Source organism: Chrysemys picta, chromosome 4, assembly GCF_011386835.1.
Source record: "Chrysemys picta bellii isolate R12L10 chromosome 4, ASM1138683v2, whole genome shotgun sequence".
In the NCBI taxonomy this organism is placed as follows: Eukaryota; Metazoa; Chordata; order Testudines; family Emydidae; genus Chrysemys; species Chrysemys picta.
This window is the reverse complement of record NC_088794.1, coordinates 86,802,007-86,820,943: the sequence shown is the minus strand read 5'-3', so window position 1 is coordinate 86,820,943 and position 18,937 is coordinate 86,802,007. Positions and strand designations below refer to the sequence as shown.

Genomic DNA, 18,937 nt, shown 5'->3' with positions numbered 1-18,937 from the left:
CAAGACTGGCTTCCTGCCTTCCTAACCTGCATCAGGGAGATCTCAGGGAGCAGCACCAGTCCATGGACCAGTCATTAAGAAACACTGATATAGGTCACTGAACAGTTTTCAAATGACAGTAACTTTCAGACACTATTGACTGATTTAAATGAGTGGCTTAGGGTACGTCTATACTTACTTTTGGGTCCGGCAGTAAGCAATCGATCTTCTGGGATTGATTTATCGCGTCTTGTCTAGACGCAATAAATCAATCCCGGATCGATCCCGGAAGTGCTCGCCATCGACGCTGTAGGAGCTGGATTTTATAATGTACTATGAGAATTAATGTATGATTTGATTTCATCCTGTCAGCCACCCTTTTTGAATAGCAGAAAGGAATGACAGACCAGAACAATCCTTATGACTAATTATGGTCATCCTTTTGTTTTAGAATAAATTATAAAGCTACTATGGTTTCCTATATGTATTACAAATTAGGAAGTAAGAGACAGTATTCTCTATTGTGTCTATGTTAAGTAGCTTAGAGGAACATTGAAGGCCTGGGTCTCAATGTAAATTGGCTTGGTTATTGATTGTAAAACTTAGCAAGGTTTAAGTTGCAATGCCCTTTTGCTCAATATAAAATACTACTGTTTGTATTCTCAATCTGTTTGTGTGAATGAGGAATGTATGCATTAGAAAAAGATAAGGTGTGAAGGCCATTGTTATAGCCAGAGTCAAGGAAGAAGGAGTGAAGAAACTTAAAGGACATCAAAGAATCATCAACACGCATCCATAAGGAAGGGCAGATTGACGACCCTGAGGTAAAGGCTGGCACCCCTAAAGACAATTGATTAAATTGGAACAAAGAACAGGATGACCCTCTCGGAGGTGTATTGGAATGTTTACACCAATTAAGAAGTAACCGGTCACAAAGTGACACAGCAGAATCCATAGACTTCAACAGAGAAGAAATCCTATAAGAACAGGGTGCTTTGCCATAGGACTTTGGGTTCGTCTTGCCACACTCCAGGAGCATCGGATCGCGACCGATAGAACCCCTCTCCCCTCTGTGACCAATCTGGCTGGCCACTAGATTGATCCAGACTCTGGACTGGTAACTATAAACATCACTGCAGGACTGCGTGTGTGTGTCTAAAAAGCATATGCTAACTGTGATATTCTCAATAAACACTGTGTATTTACCTTCCTCTATAAAGATCCCGTGTGCTTTCTATGAGCATAACAACGCCGGTACTCCTGCTCCGCGAGAGGAGTACGCGGAGTCGACGGGGGGAGCCTGCCTGCTGCGTGTGGACCCGCGGTAAGTTCGAACTAAGATACTTCGACTTCACGTAGCTGAAGTTGCGTATCTTAGTTCAAAGTGAGGGGTTAGTGTGGACCAGTCCTAAGAGATGAAATATTCTATACCCCATTAGCAAGTCCCTGGCCCATTCAGTCCATTAGTTGTCATTGTTAAGATTGCAGCTGCTTATTACCATGCTAGTAAGTGCATCTCATTAATTGTTCAAACCAAAAAATCCAGAGCACCATGAATGTTTTTCATCTGGTCCCGAACGTTATTACATCGCTACCTCGATATAACGCGACCCGATATAACATGAATTGGGATATAACGCAGTAAAGCAGTGCTCCGGGGGGGGGGGGGGGGGCTGCGCACTCCGGTGGATCAAAGCAAGTTCAATATAACGTGGTTTCACCTATAACGCGGTAAGATTTTTTGGCTCCTGAGGAGAGTGTTATATCAAGGTAGAGGTGTATATTCAAAAGCCAGGCTATGAAGAAGAAAAAAAAGCCCACAATCACAACTCTGAAACTAAATAATTCTCAGTTATCAGAGGCAAACATTTTCAAATTCAGGTGCTTAAAGGTACTCAGGCACTTAGGTGGAAGTGGCATGATTTTTAGAAATGCTGAGCTCCCACAAATTGAGTCCTTCCAACTTGCACTGACTTCAGTGCAAACACCTTTGAAAATCAGGCCACATTTATCTAGGTACCTAAATATGGATTTAGGAGCCTAACTTTAGGCACTGGTGTTTAAAATTTTTGATCCCTATGAAACACTGGAATGCGTTACCTAGGGAGGTGGTGGAGTCTCCTTCCTTGGAGGTTTTTAAGGCCCGGCTTGACAAAGCCCTGGCTGGGATGATTTAGCTGGGAATTGGTCCTGCTTTGAGCAGGGGGTTGGACTAGATGACCTCTTGAGGTCCCTTCCAACTCTGATATTCTATGATTCTATGACTACTGTAATTGTTTTGCAATGTTCAAAATGAACAAGGAAGAGAAACTGTTTAACTTTGCTAGGTAGTATTTACACTCCACACACTGTATGTGTGAAGAGAGTGACATCTGGTGGATGATATTTTTTCCCCCCCAAACACTTCACTGTTGAGATAAAAATCATATTATAAAATGTTTTCCTTTGTTTTACAAGAGATCACAATATTATTAAAACTGAAGCTATTTTGGAAATGTTATGTTACTTTTCATTATAATTTGTGCTTACTTTATTTAAAAATAAACTCTTAATTGAACCATTAGGTTAGGCATTTTCACATCTTGACTAACAGTGTAATCTTACTAAGATAACCTTCTAATTAATCTCCTTCCTCAATTTATTACTAAGACTACTTGCTGCATCTAGAAGTTCAGAGCCAACTTTTCAGGGCAGAGACCTTGACTTTCAATTAGCCCAGTATATTGCACAGCACATTTCAGGCACTGTAACAATATTCAATAATAACAATCACTCTGCACAACAACTAAACTTCAAATTGATGCAAGTTGGGTGCTAAGGAGGAAGTACCATGAAAAAACAACAGGAAGTGGTAAGATAAAGTAAGGAAAGTCCTTCTGTTAGCTTTTCCTACTTCATTTCAGGTAGGATTGAGTTAAATCAAAATGAATGAAATCACCAATTTTGATCATGATTTAAATCAGCAAGCAGGATATCTTGGTTTAAATAAACAATTTTAACTTATTTTGCATTTGTACTTATTTATTTTCTTAAAGAAAGTTTGTTTCTCAATGGTTGGTATAATTTAGTACTTCTTTTTGCTTACCAGGAGGATACACTATATTTGTACACATTTAATTAATTTTTTTATATGTTAACATACATGTATTCAGATTCTTAATTTTTATATTAGAAAACGACTGATTCATTTCTTATTTACAGAATGATTTTTTTTAACTCATGATTTGTGATTAGCTGCATTTGGCTGAAAATTGGAATTTATTTAAAAATACACAAAACCAGCATTGTAAAATTATTTTTATTAGTTAAAACTATCTTAAATGTCCTGGATACATAAGGAAAAAAGTAAGTTTATAAAAACATGTTTTGCTTTTAAAATGAACTAATTTATTAAACAAAGATAATGTTATCTGTAATTAGTGAATTGAATTGATTGTAGTCACAATGTCCTTCAAGATTTTAGAACCAATAAATCTCATTCTCTCACACCTCATTTTAATTCATAGACTGGATGAGGAGAACAAGCGTTCCTGCTTTTTCAGCTCCAAATCAGTTTCTGAACTTTGAATGAACTAGTCATTCAACTGATCTAGTTGAATAAATAGGCACGAAGAAATTATTCTCTTTGCACCTACAAAAAAAGCTACCGCTGTCAAAAGCTGGTTTGGCATTCAACGAACTCTGGTTCCAGGTTTTCAGTCAGTGATTTTCACCAGCCAGGGGTCTGACTTTCTTTACAACTTGGACAGCAAACATGTACTGCTTCACTATTTTTTTTATTTCAATTATATGGTTTTAATAGATTATAGTAAATTTAGACCTTAAAACATTATCATAAATTTCAAATTTAATTTTAAATAGATTTTTAAAATGTATCTAATTCAATGTAAATAAAAGATAACCAATTTAAATCAAACAAATACTTTTTATTTTTATCCATCCTGCCTCACCTCCTTCGGCACATGAGTTACTCTCATTTACAGTTTGAAAGCTGATGAGAAGACACAGGCTTCATTGCAAAAACATGTCAATGACACCTGGATGAATCTCTCATTTTTCACATATGCAACCATGCCATAACAAGGATATCACAAGACCATCAGGAGATCAACACCTGGATGAGAAGCAGCTCAAATTCAACTCAGGGAAGACCAAAGGAATATTGGTCAAAAGGGGAAATTTCACTCAACTACCTGAGACACTGGCCTCCCCCACAAGAGAGAGCATCCCTCCCTGCTCTCTTCTGTTTGTCAAAGTGGAACAGAGCTTCGGGGTCTTGTTCAATTCATTATTAACCCAAGGTCCTGTCTAGAGCAGGGTAAAGGCATAGTTTTCTTCACGTTACCTAATACATTTTAAAGGTGTTCAACTCTTCAACAGAAGGTGTTAAGTGATGCCTACAAACGTTAAAATATATTTGCTGACATATACATTAGTTCTAAAACACCACTATTTTCTTACTCTGGACAGGGCACTCTTCATAAGGAGTACTGTTATCATATGACAGCCATTCAGTGAGTGATCTGGATGAAACATTTGCTGGCTTCAATCCACCTCCTACAGGAAAGGTGTCCACATCACAAAAAACACCAGTACACTTAATCTAAAATGACATCCTTACTGGAAATTTCAGGGAGATGTAGTTAACGTTTGCACAGCACAGTGTAGGTGCAAAGTTCTGTAAGAGCTAAGGATTATTATTCATTATGAGAGGCCAAGGACTGAAAGGAGCTTAACTGTAATTCCCTGAAGTTCAGGGTTGAGGTGTTTTACCCAGACAGGGTGGAAAACCTCACACTGCCTTTGGCTTTTGGTTTCCAGTGTTTTTCACAAACCATAAACATAGTTAAAGAAAGAATAAACTGAGAAAATGCTTTTCATACACTCACTAGACGAGTATAGTACAGATTCCTCACTCACTAGCTGGATACTTTTGTACTGAACTGCTACAAAAAATAAGAGCATAACTGAAAACAACTTTAGTTTACTGTATTAACAGAGATGTTTTCATCTACCTGTTCTAGTGCCAGCTTGTTGATGAAGATGCAGAATATCCACTGCACTGATATGGCTTTTTATTATGATTTATTATTTACGATTGCATTATAATTTAAAATGATGCAAACTGCTGCAGAAACTTGCAACAGTGCATTGCTTAGGTACCCAGTGGTAGGGTTTATCAGGGTGAAGGTTCGATGGGCCTGCTTAACGGGGGAGCCCCAACTGCTAACAAGGGGATGCTGCATGCCAGGCTCCCGCTTCCCCTCGCAATTCCCCTATCCCCTTTTCTTCCCCATCTCATCCCCCTCACCCACTGCCTCATCTGCCTCCCCTCACTCCCACATTCCCCTTCCCTATGCCACACGCCCTTTCTTCCCTACTGCCTCTTCCCCGCAGCCCCTCACCCCCCACTCTCCCTTACTCAGCCCCACCACAGGCACTCACTATTGCACAGAAAACAGGAAGGCTCTCAGCACACAGAAGGGTAACATGACTGGCACTAGGACCCAAGAGGCAGCATTCAGCTCCAGAGTCAGCATCCCTGAGACTCAGCCTCCTTCAGCTGGGCAGGTCTGCACTTGCAGAAATGAGGGAGGGACAGTGGCACGTAACCCCATGTATGCCCCCATGCCTCACCTCTGTTTGGGAGAGGCAATCCCCAAAAAAACCATGGTCATCCCCCCTGCGCAGCTTCCCTTTGCTTCCCTGATATTTTCTGCAGGGAAGCACAGCAATTGTGCAGAGGGAGGGGCTTTTTCTGCAGGCACACAATCCCACAGAATTCCCCCAGGAGTAAGTTAAGGGTTGGGCACCAAGAGAGTTAGTACTCCACAAGCTGGGGTGTAAATCTACAGCCCACAAACCTGCCAGTGGACCTTTCTACCATGCACTAAAAGCTCCCTAGTGCACTTTGTTTAAACAGTAGTATGTCAAAATCCACTATGGAAAGCAGTAGGTTAAAGTGCACTAACTTTTAATGCATAGTAACATCGTCTACATCATGGTCAGTTGTGGGCAACAAGCCAGTGCACTGTAGATTTACACCCCAGCCTCCCATGCACTAAGGATATGTCTTCACTAATAACGTTAAAGCGCTGCCACAGAAATGCTTTAACATGGCTGTGTAGTCGTGGCACTGGGAGAGAGCTCCAGGAGGGGAGTGGCTCCCAGCGCTGGTGCACTTTCTACACTGTCACTTTACAGTGCTCAGGGGGGTGTTTTTTCACACCCCTGAGTCAGAAAGTTGCAGCGCTGTAAAGTGGCAGTGTAGACAAGGCCTATGTCTCAGTAGATATGTCCATGCTGGGGAAAAAAAAAAACCCTGCAGCAGAGCCCAGGTCTACAGACTCTGCCTCATGTTACAGCACTAGAACAGGTATGTTAAAGTGAATTTTGGAAAGGACTGAATTCCACTTTTATGATGGAACATATTTAAACTCAGTACTACATACGATCTTCAGCTCTCTGTGGATTTCCCATGCATGTCAATGTGAGGTTTGATCAAAGATCAAATGTAGATTATGGCCTGTCTAGTTAAAAAAAAAAAAAAACACTTTTAAATACATTAGTCTCTGTTAAATCACGTTTAGCATTGGTCAGTGGAAAAATATTCTCACCTTTAGAAACAATGCTATTTCTGCAGTGTTTCTCTCCCTTCCCCATCCTCCTCTCTCTTTCTTTCCCACTTCCATATCTGTGCGTGTATGTGTGTCGCATTTTTCCTTTCTTCATTCTGCATTTACGTCACTGCAGCAACTGCAGCCCCCACTGAGCTTCACTCACATCCCATTCCCCACCCCCTGACAGGATGATCTGCAATGAAAGTTAGTGCTTATATGCAACTGATCATCGTCCAAGTTAGATATTAATATTAACAGAGGCAGTGGAATTCATACTTCTCAATGCAATTATTTCAGACCATCTGTAGACTCAAAGATAACACTGCATCAGTTTGCACTAATTTCAAACATCTGCAAGGTTAACCTGACAACCATGGGGGCTAAAACCTTACTGTGACACTTCCTGGAAGTACCCAGAGTTGTGCGGCATTTTGCTACCACCTGTCCCTGCCATGGGTCAGCTCCCTACTCCACCAGCCACTGGCAATATGAGCACTCCCTTCTAGGCCTTGCAGGCCTTGCTCTCTCTCTACAGGTTAGTGATTAGTGTGCGCCTATCCTCAAGCCCTCCAAGCGTCTCCCTGGAGTGTTCAGTCCCTGGTCTACTGGACACTTGCAGTGTTCACAGATTTGCTGCTTCCAAAAAAAAAAAAAAAAAAAAAAAAAGGACATCCCATCTTACCAGTTCTGCCTCAGATCACTGCTCCACTTAACACGCAGCACTTAGATTTGTTTTTTAGTGAAATCAAGTATAAGTTTATTAATAAAGCATAGAGATTCAAGTAATAGCAAGTAGAAGCACTGGAAACAGTTACATATAAAACAAAGTCATAGCATGCATTCTAGACCTAGACTTAATTAACAAGATACTCTCCTGTCTTGCAGAATATTGCTCTCCCCAAATCTTTGCAACATTTCATAGCCAGATTAGTTGTGACCCTCCTTTCATGAGACAGACAAGCTGTCAGCTTGCCTCCTAGGTGAAGGATCCTGTGCGTTTCCTTGTACCCAGATATAGACCCTAACAATCCTTTGTAAATTTCCTCTCCTATAGATTTCACAATCTCCTCTCTTGCCAATACGCAAATAGGCCTATATTGTGATGCATACAATACATAGAAATGACCAGACAAGGAGATAGGTTAATTAATTAATATATGGAAAAATACCTATCTCCTAGAACTGGAAGGGACCTTGAAAGGTCATTGAGTCCAAACCCCTGCCTTCACTAGCAGGACCAAGTACCGTCCCTGACAGTTTTTTAGTTGTTGTTTTTTGCCCCCAATCCCTAAATGGCTCCCTCAATGATTGAGCTCACAACCCTGGGTTTAGCAGGCCTATTCCCCAACCACTGAGCTAACCCTCCCCCGCTGCTGCCTCCTGACTGAAAGGAAATTTCTGAGGTATGTGACCTGCCTTAATGCCAAGATCCTAAGAACACAGATTTTAATATCGATACAGACACCTTAAATATTATCTGTACATACATTTCACAATGATTATGTCAACCAGTGGGCTATTGGCTCTCAGTGGAGACTGCACATGCCACTCTTTGGTGAACAATTGTGCACATATCTGACCCATAGATCCCTGTAAACCCATATGCACCCCCTGTGGTACCAAGAAGTACCTGGATCACACTTTTTCCTTTTCCTTTTTTCTTTTAAACGAAAGCTTGAGATGCTGGAGATCTGAGTTGCAAATACACATACTTCAGATGCTGAAGAGTCAGGCCACATGAAATACATCAACGGTGGCACATCCAGCACACAGGCCGAATTCCTGAAACCTCTTATCTAGAAGATCTAAGCAGGTCATTTTTATTTCTCTCCTGTATTCAAAAAGATTCATTTAGTGAACCTCTGCCTCCCAAAAATTTCCCTGCTAACTCCAGAAACTAATATGCAAAAGGAAAAAAAATTGGACATATAGTTTTTTAGTTGCAAACTTTATTACATATTATGAGGCAATGTCCAGTGGATAGATCAGAATGTCACAGACTATGCACTTTAGTTTCCCCATTTGCAAAATAGCTCCCTATCTCACAGAGCTGTTCTGATGCTTAATTAATTTACACTTGGAAAACATTTTAAGGCTGTGTGATGAAATGCGCTAGAGAAACTGAAAGTATTATTTTAGAACATATACTTCTTACCTTTCAGCACCAAATGCAGACTCTGTGTCAATGTATATGACAGCCCCATCTAGTCCTCCCATGCTGATAGGCAGAGTAGCCAGTACACTCATCATAAGACAAAACTGAGTTTTGCCACAACCCGATGGGCCAGTTACCTAAAAAGAAAAGTATTCATATAAACTAGGGGTATTACACTCATTGGGAGAAAGGGCCTAATTCCATTTTGAATTATGGTCCATGGGCCAGAATAAGCAGTTAGGACTCCATGCACCCCTCTTCAATTTACAACACAGTTCCCACTGATATCAATGAGGAGTTTGCACAAAGATTAGGTATAGCCTTTATGTGGTAACTAAATTTGTCAGTTTTCATTTGTTCATTATTGTCATATTCAGTATCACTCGGTAAGAAAATACACTAAGCTTTCGGACCAGTGGTATTCCTGCCTTTTGTTTCACTTCCTTCCCATCTTCCTTTTTCTATTTCTCTCCCTCTGCTGTGTCACTGTGAGTCTCTTATGTTCTTCCCTCTGCATTGCCTTCCCTGCAGCAACTCCCAGTTCTCTCCTCAATGGGTTTCATTCCTATCCCCTTTCCATCTGTTAAAATAATCAGCAACAAAATAATTACTGCTGTTACTGAAGTGCCATAACTGAGCTTTAGAACTGACATTCCAGTGAGATTATAAAGGGAGTCAAGGTGTTCACAGCCAGAGTCACTGTTTCATATAGACATCACTAGATCAGTTACACTCAGGTCACATTTGGAAGCCACTACATATGTACATCAAGCAGCCTGTATCTGGTCAAAGGGCTATATGTTTGACACTCCTGGTCAGGGCCAGCTCTGGCTTTTTTGCCGCCCCAAGCAAAAAAAACCAACAGGGGGAGGAGTGGGGGGGGGAGGAGAAGAGAGAGAAGGGGGGCAGCCAGGGCTTCCTTCGGCAGGGCGCTCGCCGCGCAACCTGCCTGGAGGGCTCCACGCCACTCCGGTCGACAGGGAGGGAAGGACGCGGGCTGCCCTGCCGGGCTTGCTGCAGACCTGGCACCGGCTGGGGCAGACGGAGTGCGCAGCCCGCTCCCAGCAGGGTGCTCTCCTCCTCCGCGCCGCCAGCCCCTACATGGCGGCCGGAGCAGCGAACCAAAAAAAAAAAAAAAAGGATTGGAGGGAAGCCGCCCCTTAGAATCTGCCGCCCCAAGCACGAGCTTGCTCGGCTAGTGCCTGGAGCCGGCCCTGCTCCTGGTCTAAAGAAATAGGGATGAATAATAGGTTAAAATCAATAAATTTGATTTTTTGGATAAAAATCAATTTAAAAAATATCAAAAAAGGACTTTTTTTATTTAAATTGAATTTTTTTGATAAAATGCTTTTTGAGGAAAAAACCAGATAGTTTTAATTAAGATACTTTACAGCTCAAAGATATCTCATCATGGAATAGGGATTATAAATTCTAATTCTATAGTATGAGACAATATATTCATGTAATGTTTAAGAAAAGTTTTGTAAATGAGTTCCAATAGTTCATGGATTAGGGACCAAATCTTTTGGAGTTCCAGGGATTTCTGTATAGATTATTTAGGTTAATCTTTCTATCTAGCCAATGGGACTCAGTGCTCAGTCTAGAAGATACCATCACAGATGCTTAGTTTTGCAGTTCTCAAACTGTGGATTTGTGTCTCCAGAGATAACATGCTTGTTAACAGCAAAAATGTTTTAAAATAATATATAGAGGTGAGAAATAACAGACCTCAACCCTATTGTCCCTCTGCAAATTTGTGTACACTGAGTCAATCCCTTACCTCTCTCTAAAAGTGCAAAGTTTCAAAAAGTTCAATGAATAGAAGATTGTTGAGGCTGGAATAGATCTGGACAAGGAGAAGTCTGGAGATAAATGTGAGAAGCGAGAGACAGGCAGTAGAAACAAAAGTGGAACTGTTTGAGCAGCATATTCCAGAAGTCTTGAGGTCTTTCTGAGTGTAGCCTTCATTGATTTGAGATCTACCATACCATTCTCTCACTAGAAGGGAAAACCTATAATGGCAGCAGGCCGTAAAAGAGACCCGGTTTGGGAATATTTTAATGAAGTTCCTCTACCTGCGGGTAAGACAGGCATGCGTGCAAAATGCAAATAGTGCAACAAAGAAATGCAAGGCCTGGTTGCCCAAATGAAAAAACATCATGAGAAGTGAACATGCAGGATCTTCAGGTTGGTAAACTTCTTTATTTCTTTATTTCATACTTCTTTCTTAAGGACTGCCTGTCTTCCTTCTGGACTACTCTTGAATTCTCATGTTTGAGCAAAAAAATATAGTTGTTACTCTATGGTACTAGCATTTTAGATGCAGTTGTGATAAAAAATGAATAGCTGAAATAGGCAGATCTTCCTTTTACAATTTCACCATTAAATTAGTACTGAGTGTCAGTGAATGCAATGAGTAATACTAAATAAGCAGTATGGTAACAATAATGAAATAACTGCATTGACTTATTTTGTTTAGGAGAATCCTTCCTCAACATACAGGAGTCTGAAGACTATTCACCTTCAAGATCACCATCATTTTCTATAGTTTCAGAGTTATCTGCCAATGATAGTGTTTCAGTCACATCATGTATGTCACACAGCCACAGTATATCACCTGTAGCAAACAGAAAAAAAATCTCCATCATCCAGAAGAAGCTACACATAGATAAATTTGTGATAAGAACCAGCAGATTACAAAAAGAGGTAATTAATGAAAAAATTGCCCGGTTTGTTTATGCAACAAACTCTCCTTTCCGTATGATTGAGAACCCACACTTCATTAACATGGTTCAGTCATTAAGACAGGATACAGTCCACCCAACAGAGCAGATGTCGCAGGCAAATTGCTGGATAAAGTGTATGAAAGAGAAATTGAGCAGTGTGCAAAAGGTCTAAAGGGTAAAATTGTTAACGTGAGTCTTGATGGGTGGAGCAATGTCTACAATGATCCTGTTGTATGTGCTTGTGTGACAACAGAAGAAGGGAATGTCTTCCTTACAGAAACAATTGATACATCAGGAAATGCGCACACAGAAGAATAATCACAAGTAGCAGCAGAAAAAGCTATAACAAACTGTAAAAAAAAATTAAAATGTCTAGTACCCAGCTTAATCACAGACAATGCTGCAAATGTATCCAAGATGAGAAGAAGTTTAGAAGAGTGTGAAGAGAGTCCCAACCTAATAACATATGGTAGCAGTGCTCATTTGATGCACTTCCTAGCCAAAGACGTCAGTGTTCCAGAAATAAAGGCTAACATTGTTGAAATTGCAAAATACTTCCGTGACAACCACTTTGCAGCAGCTGCTCTGAAAAAAGTGGGAGGAACCAAGCTAACTCTCCCACCAGATGTGCGATGGAACTCAGTAGTGGACTGTTTTGAGCACTATATCAAGAACTGGCCTAATCCAATGACAGTTTGTGAACAAAATCGTGAAAAAAATAGATGGCCCTGTCACAGCCAAAGTTCTTAACATTGGGCTTAAGAGAAATGTTGAACAAATGCTGAGTACCCTGAAGCCTATTTCTGTAGCCTTGAACAAAATGCAGGGAAATAGCTGTTTTATTGTTGACCCTGTTGAAATTTGGAAGGAACTGAGTCAGATCTTAAAAAGAGAAATATGCAATGACAGAGTTAAATTACAAGCATTAAAAAAAAACAGATGGGACAAGCACTATCTCCAACTCATTTTCTTGCAAATATTCTCAATACTCGGTACCAGGGTCAAACCTTAACTGCTGAAGAAGAGTTGGCTATGACATGGAGATCCAGCAATCATCCCTCCATAATGCCAGCTATAATAAACTTCAGAGCTAAGGATGAACCATTCAAGAAATACATGTTTGCTGATGATGTTTTAAAGTAAGTCACATCAGTGGACTGGTGGAAGTCACTTAAGCACTTGGATTCAGAGACTGTTGAAGTGATAATCTGACTTTTAACAACAGTAGCTTCTTCTGCCGGTGTAGAAAGAATATTTTCTTCCTTCGGAATAATTCATTCCAAACTGAGAAATCGTTGGGGACCTGAAAAAGCAGGAAAGCTTGTTTTCCTTTTCCAGCTTATGAACAAACAGGAAAATGAAGGTGAAGACGACTGATTAGCTGCAGAAGGCAATAATTTAAGTTTCTCCTGTTGACCTGGCTGACTGTCAATTTAGTTAAATGAAATTTTTTTTAATTATTTAAAAACAATTTTAACAAAAACAAACCTGATTTTAAAAAACTTGAATGTTTAACTAAATTCAAAAATTCATATGTTTGTTTTGTTAAAATATTATATGCTTGCTGTTAAAGAAAAAAATCCAGAATATATAACGTTGTTTTAGTTAAATAAAACAATTTAAATGTCTGTCTGGTGATGTTATTCTCCTAATACAGCATGGCAAGAAAATCCTCCAAATATTCATGATTAACCTTTTGAATTGGAGATATTTATGAAGTCATTGGGAGGTGAACTATCTGCTTCAATTACCTTTGGTAAGTGAAATAACCGAACAATCATTAATTTTCTGATAAAGCTCCCAGATCAGTAGCATTTCAATGCATACACCATTCAAACAGCCTCACCAGCCTGTTATACGTTAGAAACTAAGTTCAAATGATGGTCTATTTACCATGAATCAGCCAGGAGCCTGAAGAATGCATATAGTTTGCATAAAATGATTCCAGCATGCAGGTTCCAGGATACAATGCTACAATTTGATCTGAGTGAAAGACCACCGGGATGAAGAGGCAGCATTATATGCTGGGACCTCTAGTCTCAGGGAGCATGATCTTCATATTGAAGATAACTTGGCAGTAGGCTGTCCTATGCCTGCAGCAGACCTTAAAGAGATCATAAAGAAATGCTGGGTCTTACTGTTGGATAATTGTAATTGGTTTGAAATAAAATGCCTAACATGACTTCCCATTTGGCAAATACCACAACTACCAAAACCAAGACTTCAACATTCAGAAAAAACCCAACCAGATACACCAAAAGTATTTTTATAATCATCCAGAAATGCACACAAATTCTATTATCAATGCAAAAACCACAGGGTCCCTAAATACACTACCAGCCCCATTTTAAGCAGCGTCATGACTTAGAAAAAACAAGAAACTTGCAGAAAAATACCTTGGGATCAGGGTGGGTAAAAATTGATGTTTTTTTAAAAATCAGATTTATTTTATTTTAATTGGATTTTTTTATTGTTATTTAAATCGTAATACATTTTTCTTTTTAAAAAATTAATGTTTTTAAAAAATGTAATGAAATTCCCATTTAATACAAAATATGTGAAAGCCTAAACTTAGTATAATCTCTTAACACATTTAAATAAAAAATAAATATGCTCGATCCATGAGCTTCTATCAAAAACTTTAGGTAAAGGCTGCTTTTCTATACAAGAGAAAGAATCAAGGGAAAAACATCAAACTTTTGAGGTCAAGCTTTGTAAATATGGCACAATATGTTGTGTGCTTTAAGGGCTTGATCCTGTGGATTGTGCTACTGGGTGCAAGAGATTGGCAAAATCATCCAGGAGATGCCATCATCTATCTCATCAGGATCATCCCCACCTGAGTAGTCTCGTACTCCTATTTCATAGCTTCTCCCTACTTGAGCTCTGATTGGCTCATTTCTCAAATTACGTATTTTATGACTCCATCCATCATTCACCATTTTCTAACATACTAAATTATACAATTAATAAGAATCTGAAAATATTAAACTATATAATTGCTTAAATAAATGTATATAGTTATAGTGTACGCTCCTACATAGCAAAAAGATTTAACAAATATAGTCTAGCAGTTCTATGTAGTTGTAAATCAACAGGTTATAATGGTTATATTAACCAATGAGAATGCATCTTTCTTTAGAAAATAACTGAAGTACAAAAGGAAAAATTAACTAAAATTGATTTAAATCAAGGCTTTCTGCTTGATGATTTAAATGCTGATTTAACTGAGTCTGCAAGCCAGGGTAATTTACCCACTTTAAGCCTTGACTTGAGGGACACACACTGACCATTACTAGTTTAGGAGCAGGCTCTATGTTCAGTGAATGAGGGATAAGAGTCATCCATATATCGATGGGATTAGTAGCCCCTTGTCAGTATGTGTCTAAATTGCCAATTATCATATTGGCCAGGGCTGCCACTTTTTTTTTTTTTTTAAGTGAAAAACTGTTTACATTATGGCAGGGCCAATGCACCTCTTCCAGACAGAGAAAGTCAAATAACCCTGCCAGAAGTTTCTGACTGAATGGGGATGGGAAGAGGAACCTCATTCCCCTGTTAAGTTACTGTGTTTGGATAACTCTGTGGACAGGAGACAAGGAAAGGAGCTCATGAAAGTGTTTGCAGTTTGAGCCTTTCCTGGAAGATGCATGAGAATTGACATCATTTATTTCTTTAGTTACTCAGGTAGCCAATCCAGGAGAGAAAGTCTGGATATCTACAGACAGGTCTGAAAAACAATGATCTAAAACAACATTCTAAAGGAAAATAAACAGGGAAATTATAACGATCTAAAGGATTTATACAGGGTTCAAATTGCAACTGGACAGCTTGAGGGATTTGATATGAGGGTACACTAACTTCCCTGGTTGAATCCAGCCCAGATAAGTACTGAGTACAAATTATTGCCATTTTATAGATGTTTGGAGGCCTCTGTAAAATGAATTGGCAGATCTCAGTCCAGTTCCTAGTATGCCATTTTCCGAATCACAATCAGCATCACCACAACGGCAGCTGAAGTAAAGATGCTAATGACTGAATGGGCTGTGAAGACTGAATTCCCCTCATCCCTAAAGCTGGTCCTTCCAGGTCAAGGCTGAAGTCTGTTAGAGCAATGTGAAGAAGCTTGTAGTGCTATTTCTTATGATGTATCTGTTCTGTGGATAAACAACCGCCTTCTCTCCCCAAGGATGGCAATCTTTCACTTTTTGCCAGTACCACATTCACTTAATAGGTATTTAAGTGGGATGTAAAATAATTCAAAACCATTCCACACTGACAGTTTGCTAAAAAACTAGAGTAATAGAAATGGGACGAAATTTAATAGTGCAAAGTGCAAGGTCATGCACTTAGGGACTAACAAGAATTTTTGCTATAAATTGGGGACTTATCAGTTGAAAGAGAGAGAAGAGGAGAAAGACCAGAGTGTATTGGTTGATCACAGCATGACCGATGTGATGTAGAAATGAAAAAGGCTAATGAAGTCCTAGGATGCATCAGGCGAGGTATTTCTAGGAGAAATAGGGAAGTGTTAGTACCATTATACAAGGCACTGGTGAGACTTCATCTGGAATACTGTGTGCAATTCTGGTCTCCTACATTTAAGAAAGATGAATTGAAACTGGAAAAGGTACAGAGAAGGGCTTTTAAGATTATCCAAGGACTGGAAAAACCTACCTTATGAGAGAAGGCTCAACGAGTTTGGTTTGTTTAGCCTAACCAAAAGAAGACTGAGGGGAGATATGATTCTCTCTATAAATATATCAGAGGGATAAATACCAGGGACGGAGAGGAGCTAAATTAAGCACCAATGTGGACACAAGAACAAATAGATATAAACTGGCCATCAACAAGTTTAGGCTTGAAATTAGACAAAGGTTTCTAACCATCAGAGGAGTAAAGTTATGGAACAGCCTTCCAAGGTGGAGCAGAGGGGGCAAAAAACCTAATTGGCTTCAAGACTGAGCTTGGTAAGTTTATGAAGGGGTGGGATGATTAGACTGCCTAAAATGGCATGTAGCCAATCTGTGACTGCTAGCAGCAAGTATCTCCAATGACTGGTGATGAGTAAGGCTACGATTTTATCATGGACATTTTTAGTAAAAGTCACGGACAGGTCACGGGCAATTAACAAAAATTCACAGAAGCTGTGACGTGTCCCTGATTTTTACTAAAAATGTCCATGACAAAAAGGGGGAGGGAGGAGGGTCCAGCACCATGCCCTGCAGTGGCTGGGAGGGACCCCCATCTGTGGTGGCTGGGGAGCTGCGGGGGATCCCACGCCACCCAGGGAGCTCTGGGGGATTCCCCCCAAGGCAGGGGAGCTGCGGGGGTCTCTTGCCACCCATGGCAGGAGGGGAGCTGCACGGGGGATTCTCCCCCACACCTCCCATGGTGGCTGGGGAGCTTCTGGGGGATTCCTCCCACCCCCATTGCCCACAGTGGCTGGGGAGCTGCCGGGGGTCCCCAGCACCTGCAGGAACTGGGGAGCTCTGGGGTATTCCCTCCGCACCCGTGGGGACTGGGGAGCTGTGGCAGACCCCTACCACTCCAGGCGGCAGGGGTACCCCGAAACTCCCGATCACCAGGGGATGTGGGGATAGCCTGCAGCTTCCAGCCGCGGCGGGTTGAAGTCACGGAGGTCTGTGGAAGTAATGGATTCTGTGACTTCCACAACCTCCATGACCAAATTGCAGCCTTAGTGTTGAGAAACTACACGGGGAGGGCTCTGAGCTACAACAGAGAATTATTTCCTGAGTCTCTGGCTGGTGGATCTTGCCCACATGATCAGGATCCAACGACTGCCATATTTGCTGTCAGGAAGGAATTTTTCCTCCAGGGTCATATTGGCAGAGATCTTGGGGGTTTTTCACCTTCCTCTGCAGCATGGGGCACAGATCACTTGCACGTTTAAACTAGTTTAAATGGTGGATTCTCTGTAACTTGAAATCTTTAAATCATGATTTGAGGACTTCAGTAACTCAGCCAGAGGTTGTGGGTCTATTACAGGAGTGGGTGGGTGAGGTTCTGTGGCCTGCGATGTGCAGGAGGTCAAACTAGATGCTCATGATGGCCTTTGTCTTTTTTTAAGTTTGGTTTTGAAATCAAGAGTCTGCCCTGATAATAGAGATTTCAGAACTACAACAGTGTTTAATGTGTCTGTACTTTTAAAAAAATACACTTTTCTTTTTCAGTACATTATATGTTATTTTCCCAGGCACATCTGAACAGGGGTTTGGGGGGAGAGGGGTTGTTGGTTTTTTTTTTGGGGGGGGGGAGGGGGGAAGGGGGGAAGGGGGAGGTGAGGTCTTAAGTAGTTAATTCTCCTTCAGCGTTACCCAGGGGATTAAACATTCAAAGAGCCATGAACAAATTTTTTCTCAAAACAATTTGGTCAAAAGTTCTGATATTTGACCACTAAATGTCAGTTATGATTTAATTTCTAACCTAAACCCCACCAGTGATTTGGAGAAAAGGGTCAGAGCCAGAACAGTGTAAGTCATTTGCCTCTGGCACTCAAAAAGCAAGGACAAGATTTGGCTGTAGAAGATACCACTGAAATCCTCTCATGATTCATGTATTCAAATTCCAAATTTCAAACCACCATTGCTGTTGCATAGCATAAGAGGAATGGGAAGAGAAAACAGCAAAATCTTTAGCCACACCAACTGGGAAGCACATGCTCCAAGAAACATGCTTTGTGAGGACTTCTCCCAAGCTTGAACCAACTGTCTAAAAGCAAAAGTATCTCAAGTACAACATTCAGGTCAACTGTGCCGTGGCCCAAGAAGTTCAAGTATGTGGCTCACAGGGATAGAGGAGGCTCAGATCAGAGAGATTACAGGTTGCAGGATCACTTGACTTAAGACAGAGTACTGTACACCGGAACCTGAACTCTTTGTAAGATACACCTCCAGAATGAAGCAGCAGCAATAGAATGCGGATAGACTTAGATGAACACCTATATTGGCACTAAATGAAGAGTTGCAGTCTTGCCAACTCTTGAGATTTTGTTGAAAGTCTCGTGATATCTGGCGTTTTTCTTAAAGTCCCAGGTCTTGCAGTCAAGTGATTCAGTGAAAATTTCAGCTTTTACTGTTTTGGGGAGTGGTTTTTTTTTTAAGTAAGGTTTTACTATGCTTGTGAAGAAAAGCCTGAAAAAGTGACCCAAGTTCTCCCTAAAGATTCAAAACCCAGAAGGCAAATAAAAAGGACCCCATATTTTCTTTCATAAATTTCATGATTTTCTGGGGCCTGACTTGTGATTTTTTTTAAAGTTTAGGAGTGGCAGTACTGACAACGTAATATAATTACCCTGGAGCAACAATGCAGCCAAGGCCAGCTTACTACTGTAAAGCAGATTCCAAGTGCAAATCCAGACTCAGCCAATAGGTGTCTCTTTTGCAGACATGTACTTCAGTACGTCATTTAGTCAGTAATATAATGCATAGATTTAA

General features: G+C 40.5%; 1 protein-coding gene across 18 annotated transcripts in view; it reads right to left on the bottom strand.

Annotated features, from left to right (window-relative positions):
• The window catches only part of RAD51B (RAD51 paralog B), a 682,929-nt gene that overhangs the window by 564,669 nt on the left and 99,323 nt on the right, over positions 1-18,937 (bottom strand). For 17 of the 18 annotated variants that reach the window (XR_010600611.1, XR_010600612.1, XM_065592927.1 and 14 more), the window contains one exon: positions 8,755-8,891. Coding sequence is in view for 16 of the 18 variants with exons in the window: in XM_065592927.1 (XP_065448999.1) it covers positions 8,755-8,891 (137 nt within the window). In the remaining 2 variants the exon portion in view is untranslated. Of the gene's footprint in view, positions 1-8,754; positions 8,892-11,275; positions 11,367-18,937 lie in introns of those variants that run through there. The other variant, XM_065592933.1, reaches the window with a different exon arrangement.